Raw genomic sequence first — 26,753 nt, forward strand, 5'->3', positions numbered from 1 at the left:
GTATGTTAGTATGTGCCATCAAGTCCATTCCAATTTACAGCGACCCCATATACCATAGTCTTGATGTAGCACTGGACTGCTAATTGCAAGGTCAGCAGTTCAAACCCACCAGCTCCTCCTCAAAAACCATATACGGGGTCACTATGCATCCGAGCCAACTTGACGGCACTTAATATAAACAACATATGAGAGTAGAACTCCCCATCGGGTTTCCACGACTATAATCTTTACAGGCACAGATTGCCAGGTCCCTCTCCCTCGTAGCAGCTGGTGGATTCTAACCACTAACTTTTCAGTTAGCAGCCCCGTGTTTAACCATTGCATCACCAGGATCCTCTAAATTTATGCCATAAAATTAGTAAAATTGCACAATTTCAGCAAGGTGTAAATCTTTAAAGATTCAAGTCATGGCCTGTATTTGCTACTTCTATGAAGAGATGGAGAAATGTAGGGCCAATGCATGTCATGATAATTTAATAAACTATTGAAGTTGTCAAAGACTTCATTTTGCTTGGATTCACAACACTCACGGAAGCAGCAGTCAGGAAATCAAAAGACGTATTGCATTAGGCAGACCTCCTGCAACATGACCTCTTTAGTGTTTAAGAGCAAAGGTGTCAGTTTAAGGACTAAGGTGTGCCTGACCCAAGCCATGGTAGTTTCAGTTGCCTCATATACATGTGAAAGTTGGACAGTGATTAAAGCAGACCATAGAAGAATCTGTGCATTTGAATTACAGTGTTAAAGAGGAATCTTAAAAGTACCATGGACTGCCAGAAGAACAAACAGATCTGTGTTGGAAGAAGTACAGCCAGAACGCTCCTTAGAAACCAGAATGGGAGGACTTTGTGTCTTTCTTATCCTTCAGACATGTTGTCAGGAGGGACCAGTCCCTGGGGAAGGACGTTATGCTCAAGCAGAAAGAAGGGCAGTGAAAAAGAGGAAGACCCCCGACAGAGGTGGATTGGCACAGCACTGGGCTCAAGCATAGCAACAATTGTGAAGATGGAACAGGACCAAAAAAGTGTTTCATTGTGTTATGTATAAGGTCACTAGGAGTCCAGCTGACTCCAGAGCACCTAACAACAACAAAAAATGTCATAAAGATAAGATAATGGTGGTGGTGGTGGTGTTATGTGCCCTTTTCCCCAAAGTTCTTGTCCTGCTCTCTTAACAAGTTGGAATGAAGTAGACATTGGGATGCAAGACAAACAGTAAGGGAGTTTATTGCCTGCACAGACACGGAACACCAGGAGGATCTTTTGACCAACATATTTCAGGAGCTCCCATTTAAGGATACTTGGGTTTTCACTCCCTCAAACTTTTGGGACTCTGACTTGTTACCTCCCCTCCCTGCCCTCTAACCTGCCTCTGACCATAAACCTAAGTCCAACTGTCAAATCATGTTCTAGCTGTTCTCTGTATGCACCCCTTACTTCTAAAGTGGATCCCGGGAGGACAGTGAGTCAAATAATGTGTTCCTCTCTGGAGGGAGCTTTATAGGATTTCCGAGGCTTTGAATCTTTGAGAGAGCAGAAAGCCCCATCTTTTTCCCTAGAAGCGGCATTACTGGTCTGTTAAAAATCTATATTTATATCTATCTATCTATCTTTATATATATATACTTTTGTTTATTTCTCTGTATAACTTTTACTTTATATTTTATTGTAGTAAAAAATATATATAACAAAGCATGAGTTATTTCAACCATTTTTAAATGTTCAATTCGTTGACATTAATTATATTCATCAGGTTGTAAAACCATTGCCCCTTCCCATTTCTAAATGTTTTCACCATCCTTAAGTAAAACTCACTGCTCCCAAAGTAATACATCTTCATTTCTCTTCCCACCCATCCCATGTAACCACAAATGCATGTTTTTTCTTAGACCATTTCTATTAGGTCAAAGTTATAGATGATTCAAATAGTCTTTTAAAGTTTTCCTGATTGCCTAATACACTTTTGGGTCCAGCTTGTCTTAGAGGTGGAAACCAGAGAAAGCTAGACTATCATGTTATGTATTTTAATCTCCATGTACCTAAACATATTTGGTTAGATATTTTTTGTGGGGTAGATTCCCACTTATTTTTGTTTATTTTTTCACCTTTATTTTTGGTCACCTTTATAAATATTTATCTGTCACACAACTTTTGCCAGTTCAACTTGAGTCTTGCTTGATGCTCCTCAGAAACCCTGTATAGGTTTGCTGTGCATCAGAACCGACTCAGTGGAACTTAACAATAACAATTACAACTTACTGATAGTAATTACAATTTTTTTTCCTAATGTATTTTTTCTTTTTTTATTCCCCTATTCACCCAAGTTAACCTACCCTCCAGCCAGTGACACCTTACCCCTCAACCCTCTTCTCCTACCCCGGTAACCATCAAAGAATTTCAGTGTGAAAACCCTTTTCTTTTTACTTTTTACAATAGTGGACTTATACAATATTCATCCTTTTATGACTCATTTATTTTACTCAGCATAGTGGCATTCAGCTTCATCCATCTTAAAAGGTATATCACAGACTCATTGTACTCTTTTATCTTGTATCATATTCTACTGAGTGTAGGTACCAAGTTGGTTTATTCACTCTTCCATCGATGACAATTCCATCTTTTTGCTATTTATGAACAGTGCTACGGTAAGTGGGGTTTGCATGTATCTTTTTGTGTTACAGCTCTTATTTCTCTAGTATATGTACCAAATATATACTATTTGGGTTAAATGGTATTTCTTTCTCAAACTTTTTGAGAAAGTGCCGTACCATTTTTCAGAGTGGGTGCATTGTTTTACAGTCCCACCATCAGGAAGTGAGAGACCTCCTTTGTTCTTCTTTAAATTGCTCTTTGCTTATCCCAGGTCTCTTTCCTTTCCATTATAATGTTTGTGATTAGTTTTTCCTTGTCTTTGAAGAAGGATACTGGAATCTGAAATTGAGATTGTGTTGCTTATGTACAGCACTTTGGGTAGTGTTGACATTTCTACAATGTTAAGTCTTCCTAGCCATGCGTGTGGTATACGCTTCCATTTATATAGGTCTCTTTTGGTTTCATATGTTGTTGTTGTTAAGTACCGTCGAGTCAGTTCCGACCCATAGCGACCCTGTATAGGGTTTCTGAGGAGTGACTGGTGAGCTTGAACTACCAACCTTGCAGTTCAAACGGCTTTGCAGTCTGGCGCATTAACCCAAAGCGCCACGCCAAGACCTGGTTTCTTATAGTAGTGTTTTATGGTTTTCTTTGTATAGGCCTTTTGTTTCTCTGCTTGTATTGAATCTTTTGGCTGGCTATTGTAAATGGTATTGTTTTCCTGATTTCCTTTTATAGAGCTTACTTTGTGTAAAGGAATCCAACTGATTTTTGTATTTAAAGACTCAGCTACTTTGCTGAGTCTTTAAATTATTTCTAAATAATTTTCTTGCCAAGTCTTTGGAATTTTCTATGTATAGGATCATATCATTTTCAAATAAAGAATTTTACTTCTTTGCCAGTTTGTTGTTGTTAAGTGCTGTCGTGTCAGTTCTGACTCATAGTGACCCTATATAAGGTTTCCTAGGAATGACTGATGGGTTTGAACTACCAACCTTGTAGTTAGCAGTCCAGTGTTTATCCTACAGTGCCACACCAGAACTACAGTTTGGTTGCCTTTAATTTCCCCTTCTTGCCTTATAGCTTTGGCTAAGACTTGTAGCACAGTATTGAATAAGAGTGCTGATAAAGGGCATCTTGCTTGTTTCCCATGCACAAGGAGATGCTTTCAGTTTCTCTTTATTGAAAATAACACTAATAAATTTTTGTCTCTATACATTTGCCTATTCCAGGTATTTTATCTAAGTGGGATCATATGATACTTATTCTTTTGTTTCTGAGTTATGTCACTCAGTATAATGTTTTCAAGGTTTGTCCATGTCATAGCACATAACTTCATTTCTCCTATGGCTGAATAATATAGTCCCTTATATGTATATGTTATATTTTATCTATGTATTCCGTGGGTAGTTTGTACCTCTTGACTTTACGAATATTGCTGCAATAGTCATTGGTGTCCAAGTATCTGTTTGTCAGATGATTAAGATTTTTGTAACAGAAAGCTCTGCTATGTTTAAATTTTTTTATATACAATTATGATAATTAGCACATTGTAAGAATATAAACCTTTGCTTTTTAAAGTTTATTTTTAAATGGTTCCTTTATCACTGTTTCTCATACCACCATTGCTTTCCTGATGTAAATACTATACATTGAACAAATTAAATGTAAATTTTTTTATTACCATAGTTCATGTTAATAGCGGGACTTTTCAGGTGTTTAGAGATTTTTGGGTTAACCTTCAATGCAAAAGTACTAGATGGTGTATAACTCTAGAGTTGAATTTTAAGGGATTCCCTAATATGTATACTATCTTTTTATCTGAAGTAATAAATAAACTATGATCTTGAAAGTGCTTGAAAAAAATAAAAACTGTTTGTCAGATACTTGGACACCAATGACCTATATAAATGGAGTCCCTGCTTGGAGTTATCTTGGGTATATGCCTAAGAGTAGAATTGCCGGACCGTAACGGCAATTCTGTTTAACTTTTTGAGGCACTGCCGAACTATTTTTCCACATTGACAATCCAACCAGGAATACATAGGGTTCCAATTTTTTCACATCCTTAACAAAATTTGTTGTTTTCCATTTTCTTGATCATAGCTGCCCTAGTGGGAGTGAAATGTTCGTCTCTTTATGACTGTGATTTGCTTTCCCTGTCTTGGTGAAGTACTGGACCACAAGGTCCGTTTGGACCACAAGGTCAGAGGTTCAGACTTACCAGCCGCTCCTTGGAAACCCTATACAGGATCACCAACTCAATGGCACATAACAACAACAATGTTGTTAGGAGTCCTGTTGTGGCATTGTTGAGTAAGCATTGAACTGCTAATTACAAGGTTCACAGCCACTAGGCACTCCTTGGAAACCATATATAGGGTCTCTGAGTCGGAACCTACTCAATGGCACTTAAAATGTTGGAATTTTTTTTTTTTTTTTTTTTGTATAGGATCAGATTGTCTTCAAATAGAGGGAATTTTACTTCTTTGCCAACTTGTTGTTAAGTGCCATCAAGTCAGTTCCGACTCATAGCGACTCTGTATAGAGTTCTGAGAAGCAACTTGTGAGTTTGAACCATTGACCTTGCAGTTCAAACCAACCTCGCAGTCCAGTGCTTATTCTGCAGTACCACACCTTTCTTGCCTTAGGGCATCATTGTCTGGTTGGGGGGAGGGGGGGGAGAATGCTTTCAGTTTTTCTCCATTATAAGTCATACTAATAAACTTTTGTCATGTTGTCGTTAAGTGCCATTGAGTCAATTCCAACTTATAGGGATCCTGTATAGGGTTTCCAAGGAGTGGCTGGTAAGTTTAAACCACTTACCTTGAGGTTACCAGTTAGTGCTTATCCTACAGCGCCACATAGTACCCTGTACAGTGTTTCTCAGGCTGTAAATCTTTACAGGAACAGATAGCCTCATCTTTCTCCTGTGGAACAATCCGTAGTTTTGAACTGCTGACCTTGAGATTCGCAGCCCAATTCATAACCACTACGCTATCAGTGCTCCTTATGTAGTTAATGTGGTTATGTATAAATTTGAAGTGACTTTTCTATTTCTATAAAGAAAGCTGTTGGCATTTTGATAGGGATTGCATTGAATCTGCACATTACTTTCAGTAACATTGATATCTTAGAATATTGTCTTCAAATCCATGAACATGGAGTTTATTTCCATTGTTCTTTAATTTTTTCATCAGTGCTTTATTATTTTCATTATACATGTCCTTCATCTCCCTGGTTAAAGGTATTGCTAGGTATTTTATTCTTTCAGATCCTGTTATAAGTAAAACAGTTGTCTTCATTTACTTTTTATATGTTGGGCTTGCACTCGGCTACTCTGATTAATTCATTGATTATCTTTAGTCACTTTCTTGTGGATTCTTTGGGATTCTCTATGTATTGGATCATGTTATCTTAGAATAGACATAGATATACCTATTCCTTCCCAATTGTGTACCTTTTTCATCTTGTCGAACTGGGACTTCCAGTATAATGTTGAATAGCAATGATGAGAGCACATAACATTCTACTGAAACCTATTCTATGTCTGGCATCCTGCTGGATACCAGGATAGCAGACAGAATACAATGATCTAAAGCTTTGTTCTCAAGGGGCTTGCATCCTGTCTATGTCTTAGGAAAGTAAAAAGATAAGGGGATAGAGAATGAATGATGCAGGGGATAGTGATGAGGTTACATTGAATGGGGCCCAATGGAAACAGGAAACACTTGTGCATCAAAGGATTTTATCAACAAAGTGAAGAGATGGTTCACAGAATGGGATAAAATTTGGGGGACTCATGCATCAAAGAAGGGTTTAATATCCAGAACATGTAAAGGACTTCTTCTATATGGGGAAACGTCCTTGACTGAAACAGGAGTAGTGCTAAGGCCTTAAAAGTGGGTGTGAGCTTAAAGTGTCGAATAAATAGCCAGAAGAGGCCAGTGATGATGGAATGAAGGGTAAGGAAAGGGTAGGAGATGTCAAAGAATAAAATATATAATGCCTTATAAAGCTGGTGAAAACTCTGGATTTTACGCTGAGTGAGGTTGGGCAACTTTGAACGCAGAAAAAGATCTTATGTCATGGGATCACTCTGGCTGCTTGAGAGTGGGCCGTAAAGGCAAGAGTGTAAGCTGGGATACGAGTTACAAGACAATTGCAGAACAACAGATAAAAATGAAGGGAGTTTGGGTTAGAGTGGCAACTTCTGAAAACACTTTGAAGGTAGAGCCTATAGGACTTTGCTGTTGGATTGGATGTAGGTATGAGGGAATGAAAAGGATCCAGTACTATGACTGTGAGCATCTAGTTACAGTGGAGCTGCCATTTACATTTCCAAAGGCTAGAGGGAGGTATTGGTTTGCAAGTACTTGTAAGCTACAAAATTCAGAAAAATAATTATTCTGATGTGTACTTTCTTAGATCTGATAACTTTTTAATACCACATATGGATTTAAGGATAAAAGACTTTAACATTTTATTAGATATTGGAAATACAGAAACTGAATAACATTTGGATTTAGTTGAGTGAGATGTCAGATGTTGAAAATATGTATAATTTAGTGATTTTGTGACAAATACAGAAAAGAAGTCAGTTTGAGGATTAAGATGCGCTTGACCCAAGTTACGGTATTTTCAATAGCTTCATATGCATGTGAAAGGAAGACCATAGAAGAACTGATACATTTGAGTTATGGTGTTAGAGAAGAATATTAAAAGTACCATGGACTGCTAGAAGAACAAACAAATCTGTGTTGGAAAAAGTACACCAGAGTGTTCCTTAGAAGCCAGGATGGCCAGGCTTCGCTTCTCATACTTAGGGCATATTATTAGGAGTGACCACTCCTGGAGAAAGACGTCATGCTTGGTAAAGTGTAGGGTTAGAGGGAAGACCCCTAATGAGATGGAGTGGCAGCAGCAATGGACTCAAGCTTGACGATTGTCAGGATAGTGCAGGACCAGACAGTGTTTCCTTTTGTTGAACAGAAGGTCATTATGAGTTGCAATCAATTTGACAGTACCTAATGACTTCTGGTGTGGCGCTGTGGGTTAATGCGCCAGACTGCAAAGCCGTTTGAACTGCAAGGTTGGTGGTTCAAGCTCACCAGCTGCTCCTTAGAAACCCTATCCAGGGTCGCTTTGGGTCTGAATCAACTCGATGGCACTTAACAACAAAACAATGACAACAAGGGAGTCCTGGTGTGGTGCTGTGGGTTAATGCGCCAGACTGCAAAGTCATTTGAACTGCAAGGTTGGCAGTTCAAGCTCACCCGCTGCTTTTTGGAAACCCTACACAGGGTCGGAATCGACTCGATGGCACTTAACAACAATGACAACATAGAGTGAAAGAGAGGCTGACACACTTCACCAAAGCAGAACTTTCACCACCTCTAGAGCTCTGCTTTGTGTTTCTGAGATGATGTTTTTCTTGTTAGTAAATAATCCTCTTTTTGTATTTTTTGCCTTTTTCTAGCTGGGGAATGGCAGTCAATGTGTATTCCACCTCGATAACCCAAGAGACGATGAGCAGACATGACATCATTGCATGGGTTAATGACATAGTATCATTAAACTACACAAAAGTGGAACAGCTTTGTTCAGGTAAGAGATTACCTTTTTAACTATTTACCTAAATGTTTGTCATGATGTGCAGTGTGATCTTACGAGCCACAGATGATGTATTTTAGTTAGAAAAAAATTACTATCAGCATTGATATATAATTGAAGTGGAAAAACCGGTGTATGATAAAAAGGATGTTTCTGAGCATCGAGCCATCCTGCCAGGCATGAACCACCTCCTGTTGAGTGGTTAGCCACTCTCCTAACTTGCTGTCTACTATCTCTTGTTGGCCACCAATCTTGCCCTCCTAAAATACAAATAACACCCTTCCTTAGAAACCTGCAGGGCTCAATATTGTCCTTTCTCTGGGATACAGTTTTCAGACTCCTTTACCGAGACTCTGCTCTGCCTTCAACCTTCATCTCAACGTCATCTTCCGCATCTCTCCCCTTTGTTCCCTAAAGACTCATTCCTTTTTAAAAAAAAAAAAACAAAAAAAAACAAACACATAAACCTGGTTTATAACATTTCTCTGGCAAAACTGTTCCCCAGCCCTGTGAGTGTAGCCCAGCAGCTGCCTAGGGTCCCACGGCCTGGTGGGCAGGCTAAGGACGCATGCCCATGTGGCCTCAAGTCCAGGGGAGGCTGAGCGCTGGCTCAGTGCAGGTGCTGTAGGGCCTGGGCCAAGTCCTCACGAAGCCCCAGAAGCCCTCAGTCAGTGATTGAGCACCAGAAGTCTTCTGAGTAGGAGACATTGTCCTTCAGCAGGGGTGACCCTACAGCCATGCGCACTTTATTCCAGCGGTGGCCTTTATTGTAGATGGGTCTTTTGGACCTGGGAGACCACTGGTCAGGTACCGGTTGAGCTGGGGTTTGCTCTTGGAAACAAACCCTTCAGGAAGCTGAGGCTTGTGGTTTGGGAACAGACCTACCTGCCCGGTGGGCCATCTTCACACACTCCTCAATTTTGCAGTGCTCTTCCTGGCACAGACCTGTGATCTTTCGGGGTTACATGCCTCCGTGTGGCCGGATGAACTGACTCAGCAGCAAGACATCCTCATAGTTATATTTGTGCTTCAGGTTCCAACGACAGATTGGGCACTGGCCAGAGGGGTTTGGGGGATTTGGACTCTCCTTGGGAGTCCCAGTGATGTGGCCTTTGATTATAGTCCTCTTCCCTTCTTGAATCTCCACCACTTCTTGGAAACTGCAAGCTGTAGACCTGGCCCAGCTTGTTGTGGCCAGGCCCACCAGGAACCCCGGAGTAGCCGCCCACATCCAAACACCAGCATACTGAAGGCCTCCATGTTGAAAACCAAAGCTGACCTCTTGGCATATGCCAAGACTCCTTCCCTTTTGCACCCCATATTTTTCCTCATGCTCCCTTTGTTGGGAAGGTTTTTCTCTCTCTTTTTATATATGGTGAAATCCATTTATGTCTTAAAATCCAATCTTCATTTGTGAAGCATCCCTCAGTCCCCTAGGTTCTACAGTGTTCCCCTAATACTGTCCCACCCCACCTCACCCCACACCCACCTCAGAATAATACTTGATACACTGTGTCGCGATATCTAACTTGTACTCCCCAGAAGTAACTGTACGTCGTTGAGGACAAAAGTCCATTTAATTCATTGTTACATACTTGTTGTGGAACCATACCTGATGCAGAGTAGGCCTACAAGATGTGTACATTGAGTTAAACTTGTTTAAAAAATACAGATATTTGACTTCAGTGATCAAACATGGGCATGCTATAAAAACATACCTGTGGCATCTTAAATGGCTTCATTTGAACAAATAAATTCTCTAAGAGTATTTATCAAAGAAATAGTCTTCCTTTGTAAACATGAAGTACTTTCTTCTTGTGAACTAACAGGAAATTTCTTCTATGCCTCAGACTCTGTCATGAAAATCATTTTAGAAAACGTTAGTCTTTGTGTTCACGTGACACTCTATGAGGTGTCGGAGACATGAAGGAGTCGCCAGTTTTGGCGAATGCAGTGGTATTGGATATTCTGCTGACTTTCCTAGTTGGTTATGTGTAAACAGCTTTCATGCAATGCATTAAAAATTTGGAAAGCCCCCAATATTTGAATAAATGCAGTAGTCACCGTGAGGCCATTTCTGAGTGCTTTACCCACCAGCGTATAGATTCTCCATTGTCTGGGGCTGGATGGGTCAGAGTAGAGAAGACTGACTTTCAGTACTGATGATGCCTCTTCCCCCTGGACCATTGTGCCATCGGGAGGAGAGAGAGGTTGGCTAGAATCTGGATATTGATTGCCTTGACCTCAGACGGACACTGCTGCTATTTATGAGGTCAATTGTTAAGCGTCATCAAGTTGGTTCCGACTCATGGCAATCCTGTATAGGGCTTCTGAGGAATGGCTGGTGGGTTTGAAACACCGACCTTGTAGTTAGAAGGCCAGTGCTTATCCTACAACACCATACCTGGACTCCCTGAGGGTCAGTAGTGGGTGCTATCTAACCAGCTGTTTGCCTTTCAGTTTAAGATAACTTAGACTCTAATGATTTGCCAGGTTGTTGGCCTACTGAAATGGCTCTAGACATTACTTTTAGAAACAACTCTTATTACATCTTACTCAACTTCATATCTCCATCAATTAAATTTTATTATGCCATTGATGTCCTTGATGCACATTACTGGAGCTCTCTAATATCTTATTGTAAATTTGTCCAGGAAGAAAAGCAATTTCTTTGTCATTAGCAACCCCTTTGTTAATAATACCACATATAATTTTGCATGGTAATTATTTATTGTTGGGTCTCCTTCTCTCCAAACTGGGAGCCACTTTAGAATAGGAATTAAGCTTCTTCATCATCTTTAGAATCTGGTGTCTAGTACAGTGCCTCACACATGCTGTTCCCTCAGAAATGCTCATTTCAGGGATGAACAAAAATCAATTTGCAACTGCTAGGTACTGAAGGAAAAAGTCCAAAGCGCACTGAAAGCATGGGCAGAGAACAAGCCTCCAGGAATTGATGGACTACAAAATTGAAATCTTTTCAACAAACTGATGCAGCACTGGAGGCACTCACTCATCTCTGCCAAGAAATTTCAAAGACAACTACCTGGCCAGCTGATTGGAAGAGAGCCATATTTCTGTCCATTCCAAAGAGGGGTGACCCAATGGAATGCAGAAATCACTGAACAATATCATTAATATCATATGCAAGTAAAAGTTTGCTAAAGCTAATTCAAAAATGGCTGCAACAGTACACTGACAAGGAACTGCCAGAGATTCAAGCCAGATTCAGATGTGGGCGTGGAATGTGGGATATCATTGCTGAAGTCAGATGGATCTTGGCTGAAAGCAGAGAATACCAGAAAGATGATTACCTGTGCTTTATTGACTTTGCAGAGGCTTTCAATGGTGTGGATTGTGACAAGCTGTGGGCAATATTGTCGACAATGAGAATTCTGGAATACTTAATTGTGCTCATCAGGAACCTGTACGTAGACCAAGAGACAGTTGTTCAAACAGAATAAGGGGACACTGAATGATTTAAAATCAGGAAATGTGTGTGCCAGAGTTGTAGCCTTTCGTCATACTTAATTCAGTCTGTATGCTAAGCAAATAATCCAAGAAGCTGGATTATATAAAGAAGAGCATGGCATCAGGATTGGAGAAAGACTCACTGACAACCTGTGATGTGCAGATGTTACATCCTTGCTTACTGAAAGCAAAGAGGACTTAAAATAATTAGTAATGAAGATCAAAGACCACAGCCTTCAATATGGGTTGCACCTCAAAGTAAAGAAAAATCCTCACCACTAGACCAATAAATAACATCATGATAAATGGAAAAGAGATTGAAGTTGTTGAAGACTTCAGTTTGCTTGGGTCCACTATCAGCACTCAAGGAAGCAGCAAAGTAGTCAAACAATGTATTGCATTTGGCAAATCTGCTGCACTAGACCTCTTATGCATGTGAAATCACCTCATACGCATGTGAAAGTTGAATACCATAGAAGAATAGATGTATTTGAAATATAGTGTTGTAGAAGAATATAGAAAGTACCATGGAAAGAATTGATGTATTTGAATTATAGTGTTGGAAGAAGTACAGCCAGAATGCTTCTTAGAAGCTTGGTAGCTAGAGGTCATCTCTCATACTTCAGACATGTTATCAGAAAGGACCATTCCTTGTTGTTGTTGTTGTTGTTGTTAAGTACCGTTGAGTGAGGGTCAGCAAAAAAGAGGAAGACCCATAATGAGATGGATTGGTACAATGAAAACAGCAATGGGCTGAAAAGTAACAATGATTGTGAGAATGGTGCAGGACTGGGCATGTTTCATTCTGTTGGGCATAGGGTCTTGATGATTCTGAGCTAACTCATTGGCACCTAACAGCCTAACCTTCAAAGGAGGTGTATATATATATGGGTTGGGGTTAGAGGGTTGGTTATCCAGGAGAGGAGACACAGGAAAGAAGAACATAATAAAGAAAAGAAGTTGTAGAGAAAATTCCCAGTTATGGGTCTTAAATGGTAAAGGAGTGCATGAGAAGCTTCCTGTGAAAACCTCTTGGAGAATTGTTGATAGAAAATGAAATGGAAGAAAATTAGAATATTTAAAAAATACATTAGAAAATGTGTATGAGTTATATACATTATTTCTTTCTCACAAGAAATAACGTATATAACTTTGCAGATCTTTGCACTTTTTAAAGTTCAATTTGAAGCCGTATTTGTGAAGGTTTCTTGTAGCCTCTCTTTTGTACAGTTATCTTAAAAGAAAGCATTTTACATAACATTTACAGCCATTGGTAGCTGTAGCATGTTCAAAACATGTAGAACCAGTTTTGGTCACTGCTGAAGAGATGATTTCCATTAGGCTAACAGATTTGGTACCTAAGCTTACATGCTTGATAGAAGAATAAAGTAGATTTAGAGGTAACTTTGTGCTCGGAAATAGGCATGTTTTGCTCAAAAAACTTTAAAGAGAATTCATTTTAGGCAGTAGTTTCTTCAAAGTATGATTTCCATATGCATTTGTAATCTATGGTTATGGTTATTGGTTTCCTAACAAATGCAGATTCTTGGGATCCTAGACCTTCAGAATCAGAATCTCTGACTGTGGAGTATAGAAACCTGTATCTACAAACACCCCAAGTTATTTTTCTAAAATCTAGAGTTTGTAGTCTTTTTTAGAGAAACCAAAATCTAAAGGAAAAGTTAAATTACCCAAAACCTATCTAGCACAGTCTCCTTATTCAAAATTTAAAATGCGACTTTTCTGTTGTCTTCAGTGATGGCATTTAGCAGGAAGAAGCTGTCTTTCTATTGATTTATTGATGAATTTATTTATTCATGCCCTTGATTGTTCAGGAAGGCATTTAAGGCAGCTAGGACAGTGCAGTTAGGATACAAACAAAACCAAGTATCTTTGACCTCGGTGATGTAGCCTCATATTTATGAATAATCAAATGCCTTATGTTGTAATTTTTTTTCTTCTTTATATCCTTTAGTGAGGTGTGGGGTTTTATTTTCATAGTTTTTTTTGGAAAACATGTACAAAATACCTGAACATATTTTAGCTAACTTTTTCTTTTAAGGAAACTTGGTGGTGCAGTGGGTTAAGTGTTAGGCTGCTAACCCACAAGTTCAGTGGTTCAAACTCACCAGCCACTCTGTGGGAGAAAGAGGAGGCTGCTCCCATCAAATGTGCAGTCCCAGAAACCCTAATGCACAGTCCTGCTCCGTCCTATAGAGTCGTCGTGAGTCTGAATCAATTTGACGACAGTGGGGTTTTTCCCTTAGCTCTGTGCTTCAATCCTGGCAGATCCCTTTTGTATTTCTTGCCTACTTATTATTTTATTTTCAGCTAAGAGATCTCCCCCAGCTAATAATTCAGACTAACATCAGCATTTTTTTAAACTCATAAAGACCTAAAGAATAGTCTGATGTTTGTGTTCCATTTTCTTCAAAATGCCCATCTTTTATATAATATCTCTTTGGGTTCCATATTGTTGTTGTTATTAATTACCATCAAGTTGGTTCCGACCCATAGCTAATTTGTATAGGGTTTCTGAGGAGCAGCTAGCTGGTGGAGCTTGAACTGCCAACTTGTGGTTTAAACCAACTTTGCAGTCCAGTGCATTAACCCACACAGTACCACACCAGGCTTTGTGTCACACATGTTGTTGTTGTTGTTAAGTACCGTGGAGTCGGTTCCAACTCATAGTGACCCTGCACAGAGTTTCCGAGGTTGTAAATCTGTATGGGAGCAGAACATCTCATCTTTCTCCCGCAGAACCGCTGGTAGTTTCAAACTGCTGACCTTGATGTTGGCAGCCCAACTCGTAACCACTCTGCTACCAGAGCTCCTTGTCAGACATGTTAACATTCTGAAAAGTGTCTCTGAGAGAAGACGCTCGAGGGCAACTGATAATTTGAATCAAACCATTTTTTAGATGGAAAATTTAGGCATTCTCTTGACTAAAAAGCCTTTCACCATACTTATTTAATCTGTATACTGAGCAAATAATCTGAGAAGGCAGAGTAGATGAAGAAGAACTTGACATCAGGATTGGGAGAAGTAGAGAATATTTTTTTAAAAAAAGATGAACAGTTTAAAGAGGTCTTTTGCAGCAGATATGCCTGATGCCATATGTCGTTTGTGATTTCTTGACTGCTGCTTCCACTAGTGTTGATTGTGGATCCAAACAAAATGAAATCTTTGACAACTTTGGCCATGTTGTCAGGAGGAAGCAGTCCCTGGAGAAAGGACATCATTCTTGGTAAAGTCGGGAGGGTCAGTGGAAAAGAGGAGGATCCCCACAGAGATGGACCCCCCCAGTGGCGGCAACAAGGACTGGAACATAACAGCAGTTGTGAGGTTAGTGCAGGACCAGGTAGGGCTTAGTTCTATTGTTCATCTCTGAGTCAGAACAGACTCAATAGCATTCAACAACAACATATGGATGCTATACCATTATCTATCTTATTACTATAGTCAGTTCTCATAATCAGTTTAGTTTTAGTTAACACACGTTTTGACTCCCTTTTTTGGGCTAGACCCTGGGAACCAGTTGATAACTACGATGTTGGCATTCCCTACAAAGATATTCCTTACAAAGATTAGAGACACACTGTGGTAAGTGATACTTTGAAGAGCTTTGATCATTGAGACAGTATGTGAAGAAAGCTGAGGAGATGGGGAGTCAGCGGGGAAAGGCATTCACATTTACTGGGCCTACTTAAGTGCTTCCTGAATGACATACAGCGACCGTAGTTCAGGAAACAACTCAGAAATGCTCTTCACACAAACCCATGCCCCCTTGGTTTCCAATCTAATCTTTGGAGTAACTGTTGTCAATTTGATCCTATATGATGGTGATGGCTGTGTGCCGTGGAGTCGGTTCCGACTCATAATGACCCCGTACAGGGTTTCCAAGGCTGTAAATCTTTACGGGAGCAGAATGCCTCATCTTTCTCCCGCGGAACAGCTGGTAGTTTCGAACTACTGACCTTGAGGTTTGCAGCCCGATTCGTAACCACTGTGGTACCAGAGCTCCTTATATAGATACTTCTTAAAAGAGCTTAGTGCTCAAGGCACACATTTTTTACTATTTAGGTTAGACTGTTGTTTGGCTTTTAAGCAGATATTAGATGATAGTTTTAGTGTACGATATTAGATTTATCCCAGGTCAGCAGTTTCAGGAATTCCCCCAGGCTTCATAGTTCCAGAAAAGTCTGCAATCCATGAGAATTTGAAATTCTTTTTTGCATATTACTTCTTTTGATTGGCATTATTTTATAGAAACCTTGATCAAAATGTTCAGTAATGGTAGCTGGACACCATCCAGTTCTACTGGTGTTGTGGCAAAGAAGGCAGTTGTTCTGCAAAGCCTTTCATTTTTCACACAGAGCCTCAAGTCAGTCCAAGGCAAGGCTCAGATTGGATACAGCACTGAACTACATGAAGTATGTAGTCTCCTTCAGGAGAAATGTAAAGGGTTTTTCCTAATGATCTCATCGTATGAGTATGTGAAGATTGTCTTCACTTGTTTAAAACAACTATGTATACATGTGGGATATTCACAGGAAACCATAAAATTGCTAACTTCTTTGGGAAGAATGCAATATTCTGTGAAGCCTACCCCCAGTTATAATAGATCATCTGGAATATAATGATTTGATTGGAGACTGACAATACATACACTTGACACACACACAAAATCAAGGACTGTGTAATCAAAATGAAACTTAATGTAGTGCCTATACAGGAATGGTGATAATATTATTAGAAATACAAATTGATGATGTCTTTGAGAATTCATAGTAAGATCACAAAAATTTCAGTAAATTGCTGAAATTTTACAAAGCAATGACATAGTTAAATCCTAGCCTCCCAACCCTTATTTTCCCTTACCTGGGAAAATTCCCAGATGTCATAAATGAGTGGTGTTTGGGGGATACTTAAGTATATTGTTCACTCACCACCTTTTTATCACATAAATTTCCTTTGGGCTAAGGTTCTTTTTCTTTCTTTCTATTCTAATCCTCTGTAGTAAGAAGCACAAATATTGTGACTAGCTCTGAGAACTGTTTTATGTGAAGGAGGGGTGAGATTTTTTCAAGGTGACACTGATAACAATGTGGGGTTCAGATCAATCAGTGCGTGACTGAAGCTCCAGTATTGGCCCCATGGCTCCAGAGATCAGTGAAGGGGGGGTTGGGGGGGAGACTACAAGGCTAGAGCCCAAAGATGTGTTGGGGTTTAAAACTCACGTGCAATTCAAATTCTATTTAAGAAGCTGTAGGAACCCCTCTTCCGATGATACGGTCTCTGTTTTATGGTAAGATGCTTATTTTTTGAAGCGTATGCTCATTTTGAAGTCATTCACCAAGACCTATATAAACACGTTTTAGCAACAAAAATGTATGTTCCAACACATAGATGATAATTTTGAATTTTCTAAAGACATCAGTAATCACTTTACTTAACGAATTTGTTCCTTATAAAGAAATGATTTGGGATTCACGTTGCTGTTTTTTTCCTTCCTTTTTCTCCTTCTTTGTCTAAATCGTTTTTCATTTAAATCTAAAGACTTTAATAGAAGAAGCATATGTTTTAGGGAATAATTTCCTCTTATCAGTGAATTTGTTTATCTGAGGAAAGACTTGGAACTGGAGAAATCTCAAATGTTGACTAACTGGGAGATCTTAGAAATGTGCTCATTACCCTTCTTTGCTAGTGGGAGGTCAGTGACCTCATTTTATTCTTTGGTTCTTTGCCCTTTGAATCAAAATGTGCGTTTTTAAAGAATCATATTTCATATTGAAGCAGTTCAATTCAAGCCCATTCATTTTCATAACTCTGATTCTTGTAACTAGCCACATGGTACATAGTTTCAGGCTTTTAGGGGCATCGTGATGTCACAATGCCTCAGCTTTTCTGGCTCTCTCTTTCCCATTTTCATCTAATGCTGTTCGATGTATATTTCTTTTAATGTCTATTAACAGCTTTGTGGAATCTTTTAGTCTCAGAGAAGTGTTCACATCTGATTCTAGAACTGGGATCTCCTGGACTGTAGTCTCATGCTCTCACTGCTGTGTGGTAGCTCTGGGTGTGGTAGGTGTATCTGTCCACCCTTTAAATCTCATTCTAATTAAAGAAATGAGGCACATCTGGTAACTCTAACGGTAAGAGTGTGTTCCAGTGGTGTCAGTCTCATCAAGAACTTTCTTACCAAAGCTAAGAAGACTCTGGTAGAAACACACAGGCATTAGCTCCAGGTCTCATGCTCACTTCGTTCTCTGCCCCCGGTAGTGAGGAAGGGCAAGAGCTTCACCTCCCAGCCTGCTCTCCTCCCATCCTCTCCTGCCCCAACTTCTCTTCCCCTCTAAGCAAGATGAAGCTGGAAGCTGATTTATCACCTACCTTAGAAGAGCAATTCAGCTCTTAGGAATAATTCCTACAATATGCACTGGGCTATTGGCAACAGAGAAACAGCTTAAGCCCGCCATCCACGCTGTGGAAGATAGATGAGACTTTCTGTTCCCATAAAGATTTATAACTGTATATATAAGTTGGAACCCGCTTAATGGCACTCAACAACAGCAGCCGAGTAATTCCTAGTCAGTGACTCAACTGCCAGGACAATGCCTTCTTATAGGAGTAGCATCAGCACTGGACTGCTAACTGCAAGGGCAGCGGTTCAAACCCACCAACCACTCCTTGGAAACCCTATACAGGGTTGCTGTGTCAGAACCAATATGATGACACTTAACAACAGTGGATGTATTCAAGGAGCTCTGGTAGGGCAGTGGGCTATGCTTTGGGCTGCTAACTGCAAGTTCAGCAGTTCGAATCTACCAGCTGCTTCACAGGAGAAAGATGAGGCTTTCTGTTCCCATAAAGGTTTACAGCCTCAGAAACTATACAGGGTTGCTATGAGTCAGAACTGACTCCACAGCAAATAACCACCAGCCATTGAAGCCCAAGAACATGGCCTCTTCCCTGAGTTTGAACAAGCTTGATCCTAAGAGGATTTCACAAAGTCCTTTTCCTTTTTTTCCCCTATCTTAACGAGGAAAATAAAAGACCGTTTAAAATACTCCTGTTACAATCTTGGTTCCCCAGAGGATTTATTTATTAAAATATCACCATTTTCCATATATTCAGTGCAATTAATAAACTTGTATTACAGCAGCTATACTGAGAGGTATACTTTCCCCAGCCTTTCTTCGTAAAAAGTTGGTGTTTTCTTAATATAAAGGAATGTGTGAACACAACATTTAAGAATAGTTACCTATTTCTCATCCAGTTTTAATTGCTCATTCCCAAACCTGTTTCCCAGCTGTTTCAAGTTCCCGAGCATTTCCCACATAGAAATCCTACCACTGAAATTTTTATCTGTGGCAGACATTGTGCTGGCACAGAAGGGAAGCAAACCGACAGAGTTCCCAGTCAGAAACAGCTGCTCAGCAAACAACTTGTAGAGATGGCTAATTAAAATGCAAATCAAACCATTATTGGACTTCCATAGCCTTTATAGTGAGACCATTTTGCACTGGGAACAGAATTGAGGGGGTGATGTGGGGGCTGAGCTTTGAAGTTGCTGCTCAGGTGTGTTGTTGTTCAATGCTGTTGAGTGGATTCCAGTTCAGCACACAGTGTGACAGAGTAGAACTGCCTCATAGGGTTTCTTAGACTATAGTCCTTATGGGAGCAGATTGCCAAGTATTTCTCCCCCAGAGCCACTGGGTGGATTCGAACCACCAACCATTCAGGTCACAGACAAGCACTGAACCTTTGTGACACCAGGACAGGGGGTGGGCAGAAAAGGACATTTTAGGTAGAAAAGCTTAGTTTGAGTAAGGCAGAGAGCAGGTAAAGTATATGCTTGTCCATATACACATAAGACATCTGAAACTTACATTAGACATATGAAACTTACATTAAGACTCAACAGCAGCAAAAGAGGCCCAGTGGTACAACAGTTAAGTGTTCAGCTACTGACCTAAAGGTTGGCAGTTCAAACTCAACAGCTCCAAAAGAGAAAGCCCTGTGGATCTGCTCCCTTAAAGACAACAGCCTAGAAAACCTTGTGGGGCGGTTACGTTCTGACACATGGGTGTTGCTTTGAGAAAAAACCGACACAGTAGCCCCTCACAACACCATGATTTAAGTAATAAATGTGGTTTTCAAAGAAAAATATTATTACAGTGTAGGACAGTATCTTAAGGAGCTCTGGTAGCGTAGTGGTTACGAATCGGGCTGCTAACCGCAAGGTCAGCAGTTTGAAACTATCAGCTGTTCTGCAGGAGAAAGATGAGGCTTTCTACTCCCGTAAAGATTTACAGCCTTGGAAACCCTGTACAGGGTCGCTATGAGTCGGAACTGACTCCACGGCACATAACAACAACAACAAGGACAGTATCTTATCACACCATTACTTGAGTCCTTGACCCTAGAACAGAACCTTGCAAGTTCAGTAACTAGTCAATAAATGTTAATGAAATTTAATTGAAATGCTCTTCAAACTAGGTTTTTTTTATATGGGTAGAATCAGGTAGAGCAGAAGGTAGAGATTTTAAATAAAGGTACTGTCTTTGTTCTCTAACACTGCTTTAACAGAAACACCACAAGTGATGATTTTGACAAACAGAAACTTACTTTCTCACAGCTCAGAAGACTGGTCGTGGTGGTGGTTATGTGTCGTGGAGTGGGTTCCGACTCATAGCAACCCTGTACAGGGTTTCCAAAGCTGTGAATCTTTACAGGAGCAGAAAGCCTCATCTTTCTCCTGCGGAACAGCTGGTAGTTTCTAACAGCTGACCTAAGGTTAACAGCCCAATTCCTAACCACTATGCTACCAGAGCTCCTTTTTCAGAAAACTAGAAGTCTGAATTCAGGATGCAAGCTCTAGGGAAAGGCTTAGGCTCTGAAAGAAGATCTTTCATTTCTTCTGAATTTCTGCTTCTAGGTGATCTTATGGATTGGAATCTCTTTTTTTATCTCTACTCTTATCTTTCAAAAGAGATGGACTAAAGATACACCCTATACTAATCTTGTATCGTCAGCATAACAAAGACAACCCATTCCCAAATAGGATTATAACCCCTGGATAGTAGAGGTTAGGATTTAACAACACATTTGGGGTGGGGGGTGGGGGGTACATTATTCAGCTCACAGCAGGTACTATTTAGATATTGTTTTGATGTTGTACACACTGTTTATTGATTCCTTCAGTCAGCTAATATTTATGGTGTATCGGAGCTCTGGTAGCGTTGTTGTTGTTGTTGTTGTTGTTAAGTGCCATCAAGTCAATTCCGATCCATAGCAACCCTGTATAGAGTTTCCAAGGAGCAGCTGGTGAGCTTGAACCACTGACTTTGCAGTTCAAATGACTTTGCAGTCTGACACATTAGCCCACAGCGTCAAAACTACCAGCTGGTACGTGGGAGAAAGATGAGGCTTTCTGCTCCCATAAAGATTTACAGCCTCAGAAACCCTGTACAGGGTGGCTATGAGTCGGAACTGACTCCACAGCACATAATAAAAACATGGTGTATCAGATGGTATGCTAAGGAGCTGAGCTATAGCCGTAAATTTTTAAAGACACACACAAATCATACCCAGTTACGACCTATTCCTTTGTCATATTCCAAAATTCTTGCATACATTTGTATCCATAGCATACATGTTCTTTGTTTCCTACTTTACTGAATTACAAAGTAAAGGCAGATCAAGGTCCCCAGTTGAAAGTAGATGTCTAGCTTTTTTTAACCATTAGATAGCTTAGTACTTTAATGTGCAATCTGCATATGTCAATATCAGAAATATTAGTAGACTGACTAATTTCTCTACAATTAAAATAATTAAACTCAGCATCCCCAACTCCTACTATTTTTCAAATGAAAACTTTTTTTTTTTTAAATCCTGACTTGTGTTTTAACATTTACAGTTTACCAGACATACAGTCACTATAAAAAGAAGTGTCAGAAATCACTGTCAAATGTTTGGGCACGTTAGAATTGCATACCTGGGAACTGAATAAGTTAATTGCTGGGCAGCTTTCAAAATAACCTTCAGATTGGGTTTTTCCACTCTAAAACCATTACATAATTCTGGCAGATAGCAAGTTACCTCTCTTTATTTGTTCTCTCCTTCCCAAGGGTGTGTTCTTACCAAGTATTAACACTCAGAGCTTTTTAAACTAAATTATATTTAACAGTAAGAAGCTTGTGAATGTGAAATGAATGTCAGTATTATTTCATGCCATTCTCTTCACATTCTCCAGAAGAAGTATGTACCATTCTCCACTTTTACGTCTCCGAGATTACAGCTTTGAAAGTTCTAGAAGAAGCTAAATTTTAGTGAAAATGTTTGTTAACGAAATTACTTAATTGTATTAAAATCCACTGTAAAACAGTAGCAAACACTCCTTTCCTTGTCCGTTTTTGCTAAAATTAAATTCCACTCCGTTTCTCCTGTGGTCCTCTTATTGAAACCCTGAAGGGAATATACATGCAATGCTGTGAATTGTTCCGGACAGCCTTTCTAGCCATACTGTCTTTGTAACTTCCATCAAATGACTGTGTAGAACTAGCCAAATGTGAGATGCTTGTGTCCTACCAAGAGAATTGGATAGCTTGCTAATAATGTAAATTAGGAATGTGGAACCATGCAAATAAACTGTAGAGAACCCTAATGTGGGGATTGGCCTGTTGTGCCATTTTGTTAACCTTAAAGGAGGTATTCCAGAGGTGGCAAGGAAGAGCTCGTCCTTTGGACTCCAGATCCCTGCACTAAACCTCTTCTGTCGAGGAGACAGAGACCTGTGACTCCAGAGATGGTGAGAAGCAGAGAAATGGTGACAGCAGAGGAACCAGAATGAGGACACTGTCAAAACATGGGGCTGTAGGTTTCCCAGCCCAGAGAGTAAGAAAGCTGAGAGCTGTCACACAAGAGGCTTGCTGGCGGAGTGGGGTGCCTACAGGGCATTTAATAATGGGGCTAGGCGTGTTGTCCCAGGAAACTATTGCTGAGCACCTTCGAGCCAAGGGTTACTGGTGGGGTGGGTATTTATTGGTAGAGCTTAAAGAGTTTTGTAAAATGTTGCTCAAGCAGGGTAGAGGTCAAGGGACTACAGGGTCTGGGCATGCTGTGGACACTGCTGAGAAAAGCTGTTCTAAGTAAAGAACTATATCCTGAACATTCCTGATTCTGAATTGTAACCTTTACTCTCTGTGGTGCGCGAGCTACTTCACACATCTAAGTGTTTGTGACTCCCACCAAACTACTTTCTTCTGATGAGTTTGGGAAAGAGAAGGTGAGGGAAGATGCTGGCGGATTATATGATTTAGTTGTGAGTGATTATTAACAAGGTTAATTGTGAAAACATAGAACTCTAATGCTGGATAACTTTTGGCAGGGGGTTTGTTTGCACAGTGGGGTGCCTCCACGAACTTAATTGGGGGAGCTAGGTTTGCTGATTCAGAGCCTTCAGGCTTATGAAGGAGTGCTGTGCCCTGTGAGCATTTATCAGCAGCCCTGTAAAAGGCTTTGTAACATTGGCCAGGTAGAGGGAAACCTACCTTTGGGCATGGTTTAGGAGAGGCTGTCCTGACTGGAACACATATGCCCTGAGCATTTCTGACCCTGAATTGTAACCTGTTAATCTCCCTAATAAACCCCATAAATGTGAGTATTGTCTTAATTCTGTGTGGCCATGTCATTTAATTATGGAGCCTTAGCTGAGTAGAGATTGCAGCACGATGCAAAGAAAACAAAAATCCACACAACTGGACCAGTAAGTAACATCAGGCTAAATGGAGAAAACATTGAAGTTGTCAAAGATTTCCTTTTTCTTGGATCCGCAATCAACACTTATGGAAGCAACAGCCAAGAAATCAAATAACGAACTGCATTAGGCAAATCTGCTGATTAAAATGTTCCTCTTTAGAGTGTTCAGGAGCAAAGATAACCGGTTGAGGACTAAGGTGCACCTGATCCAAGGCATATTTTCAGTCGCCTAATATGCGTGTGAAAGCTGAACAATGAATAAGGAGTATTGTAGAAGCATTGATGCATTTGAGTTACAGTGTTGGAGAAAAATATTGAAAGTACCACAGACTGCCAGGAGAACAAACCAATGTGTTAGAAGAAGTACAGCAAGAATGCTCCTTAGAAGCCAGGATGTTGAGACTTCGTCTCTCATACTTTGGACATGTTATCAGGAGGGACCAATCTGTGGGAAAGGATAGCATGCTTGGTAAGATGGAGGGCCAGCAAAAAAAGAGGAAGACCCCAATGAGATGGATTGGCATAATGGTAGTAGCACTGGGCTGAAGCATAACAATTGTGAGGATGATGCAGGACCGGGTAGTGTGTCGTTCTGTTGTGGATGGGGCTGCTTTGAGTCGGAACTGACACAATGGTATTTAACAACAATGGAGTGACAGGGCTGAGGAAGACATGGTTGGTTCATGTTTTCTGCACTTCTCTAATAAACTCCATAACTGAATGTGGTCTGTGAGTTCTGTGTGGTCCTGTTATTTCATTCTCGACCCCAACAGAGAGTAGAGAGTGCCATGGAAGTTTGGAGAATGGAGGCATGTCTGATCTCCATCTCATAGAAATCAGCCTTAGGCAGTTGATGCTGATCATTTTGATTCTTCTCCTTTTCCCCTTGTGAAGTTAGAGAAGGCTAGACACTGCTCCCGCACCTTTGTTAACAGTATGTTTCATATTAACTTGGATTCTTCGAATACTAGGATTGTACAAAGATAAGTCAAAAAGTATTGCTACCAAAAATATATATGTATATGTATATATTACTACAGTTCCAGTTCATATATACATGGGTATTCCAAACAAAACATATTTAAACATGCCTGTGATCAATGAATGGCTGCCAGCAAGTTCTTTCGGTAATATGCTTGTCTTGGTCTCATTAGGGAGTCCTGGTGTGGCACTGTGGGTTAATGTGCTGGACTGCAAAGTCGGTTTGAACCACAAGATCAGCAGTTCAAGTTCACCAGCTGCTCCTCAGAAATGCTATACAGGGTTGCTATGGACTGGAACTGACTCAGGACTGCTTAACAACAACAGTATCATTAGGGTGTACTTCAGAAAAAAAGTACAGTCAAAATAATGACTACTGAGTGAATCTGCTGAGCTGCTTAAATTCAAGGCAGAGAGATCAACTCAGAACATTATGGTAACTGGTTTCTTTTGGGGGGTGCAGATTATAAAGGGCTAATTTTGATAGGTCTTCTTGAAGGACACAGAATGATCACAGGAGTATGGTAGGAAGTAAGAAAATTGAAAACTGCATTGGTGAAAACAAGGCCAAGGAAGTTGTTGTACCTGCTCATTCTTTGTGGGTAGCTAGGGTTGTCCTATGAAAACTTTGTTAGAAAACCTTATCCTACCCACCCTACAGTTCTGATATCCACCCTTCAGTAAGACGTGTTTGTTCCTAAGCTCAAAGCACATTTAAAAGAAACATGACTTAGGCCCCTCAAGGTTACCCAAAGTGCCCTTTTGTGCCATGGTATAAATAGAAAAGCACAGAATTCTTTGGGGAATGGTTGTTGTGTTTAGGAGCCTTTAAGTTGGTTCCAACTTGCAGAGACAGTAGAAGGAAACATCGCCCCATCCTGCGCCATCCTGTTCCTGTGTCGGAGCCCATCATGACAGTCACGTGGCAGTCTCCTTACAGATCTTCCTCTCTTTCTCTGACCCTCTACTTCATCAATCATAATGTCCTTCTCCAGGATCCCTCCTGGTAACATGTCCAAAGCACATGAGACAAAGTCTTACCATCTTTCCTCACTTCTAAGGAGCATTCCTTAGAGTTTGTACTTCTTCCAAGACAAATTTGTTCATCATTTTGGCAGTCCGTGAGGAAGGGTTAGAGAGGTGGAAAGACTGTCTTCAGAAATCGATAGATCTGGATGGAGGATATGTTGAGAAACAGTAGCTTCACGCTTTGATATTTTTGCTTAATAAAGGGCTCTATGATTTGGTAGGAAAACTTTTCGCTTGTATTTGGAAAAGGGGTGTATTTTGGGGTTGTTGCTGTTGTTATGTGCTGTGGACTCGGTTCCGACTCATAGCAACCCTGTACAGGGTTTCTGAGGCTGTAAATCTTTATTAGGAGCAGAAAGCCTCATCTTTCTCCTGCGTAACAGCTGGTAGTTTTTAACTGCTGACCTTGAGGTTCACAGCCCGATTCATAACCACTGCGCTACCAGAGCTCCGTATTCTTGGGTGGGTTTGTGGAATACTGAGAAAGCTTGTTAGATCAGTATTCTGTTGTATTGTGTATTGCAGGGCTCACAAGTCTTGTTCCTCTAATTCCTGGGGACTTCCTTTGATGCCCCCAACACCCACCCCCACACACACACCACACACCTTGTTAGGGTTTCCCTGGAGCTGTGGTGAAGAGAGTACACACCTCTGGAAAATTGCAATTGAGGGTATTGTTGGTGTGAGTGAAGGCTGGTGGTGGGTAGGAATGAGGAAGTTAGGCAGCTGTCACCAGCAAGCCTTGGGAAGAAGATAAAATGGCTTAGATTCCCCTGGAGTGAGCGATCTAAGCCACAGAAAACAGCACCCTGAGCCGAGTGTGCAGCTGTGCAGGTGTTTGACAGTGGTCTACAGAGTACTGGTGTGGAGCTGTAGGATCACTGGACCACAAGGTTGGTTGGAAAAACAAAGTCGGTGGTTCAAACCTACCAGCTGCTCCTTGGAAACCCTGTACTGAGTTGTTATAAGTTGGAACCGTTTTGACTGCACTTGTTTGACAACAACTCATCTATTGTATCTTACACAGCATACCAGAAGTCTATCTTTGGGTTCCCCACACATCTGTCAGTTTGTCCTGTGGTAGCTTCTTGTTACGGTGAGGCTGGAAGTGGTGCCATTGGTGTTTCAAATGCCAGCAGCAAGGCCACACTTGGTGAACAGTTTTTAGTGGCGCTTCCAGCCTAAGAACAGAATACCAATTGAAATGTTTCAGCAAACTAATGCAGGTCTGGAAGCACTCACTAGAAGAAATTTGGGAAACCAATGGCCAACTGCAGGAATAATTTCTTTTAAAAAGATCAGCAC

The 26,753-nt window shown here is 40.5% G+C and overlaps 1 protein-coding gene and 1 pseudogene across 3 annotated transcripts in view; one reads left to right on the plus strand and one right to left on the minus strand.

Annotated features, from left to right (window-relative positions):
* The window catches only part of MAPRE2 (microtubule-associated protein, RP/EB family, member 2), a 185,495-nt gene that overhangs the window by 80,565 nt on the left and 78,177 nt on the right, over positions 1-26,753 (plus strand). For 2 of the 3 annotated variants that reach the window (XM_006835065.1, XM_006835064.1), the window contains exon 2: positions 8,071-8,198. The exons of the other annotated variant lie outside the window; for it this stretch is intronic. In XM_006835065.1, the coding sequence (XP_006835128.1) occupies positions 8,078-8,198 (121 nt within the window). In that variant the 5' untranslated portion in view covers positions 8,071-8,077. The remainder of the gene's footprint in view (positions 1-8,070; positions 8,199-26,753) is intronic. 3 annotated transcript variants of the gene reach the window in all.
* On the minus strand, positions 8,873-9,464 carry LOC102831421 (annotated as a pseudogene).

Source organism: Chrysochloris asiatica, unplaced genomic scaffold (genome assembly GCF_000296735.1).
Source record: "Chrysochloris asiatica unplaced genomic scaffold, ChrAsi1.0 scaffold00015, whole genome shotgun sequence".
Taxonomy (NCBI): Eukaryota; Metazoa; Chordata; class Mammalia; order Afrosoricida; family Chrysochloridae; genus Chrysochloris; species Chrysochloris asiatica.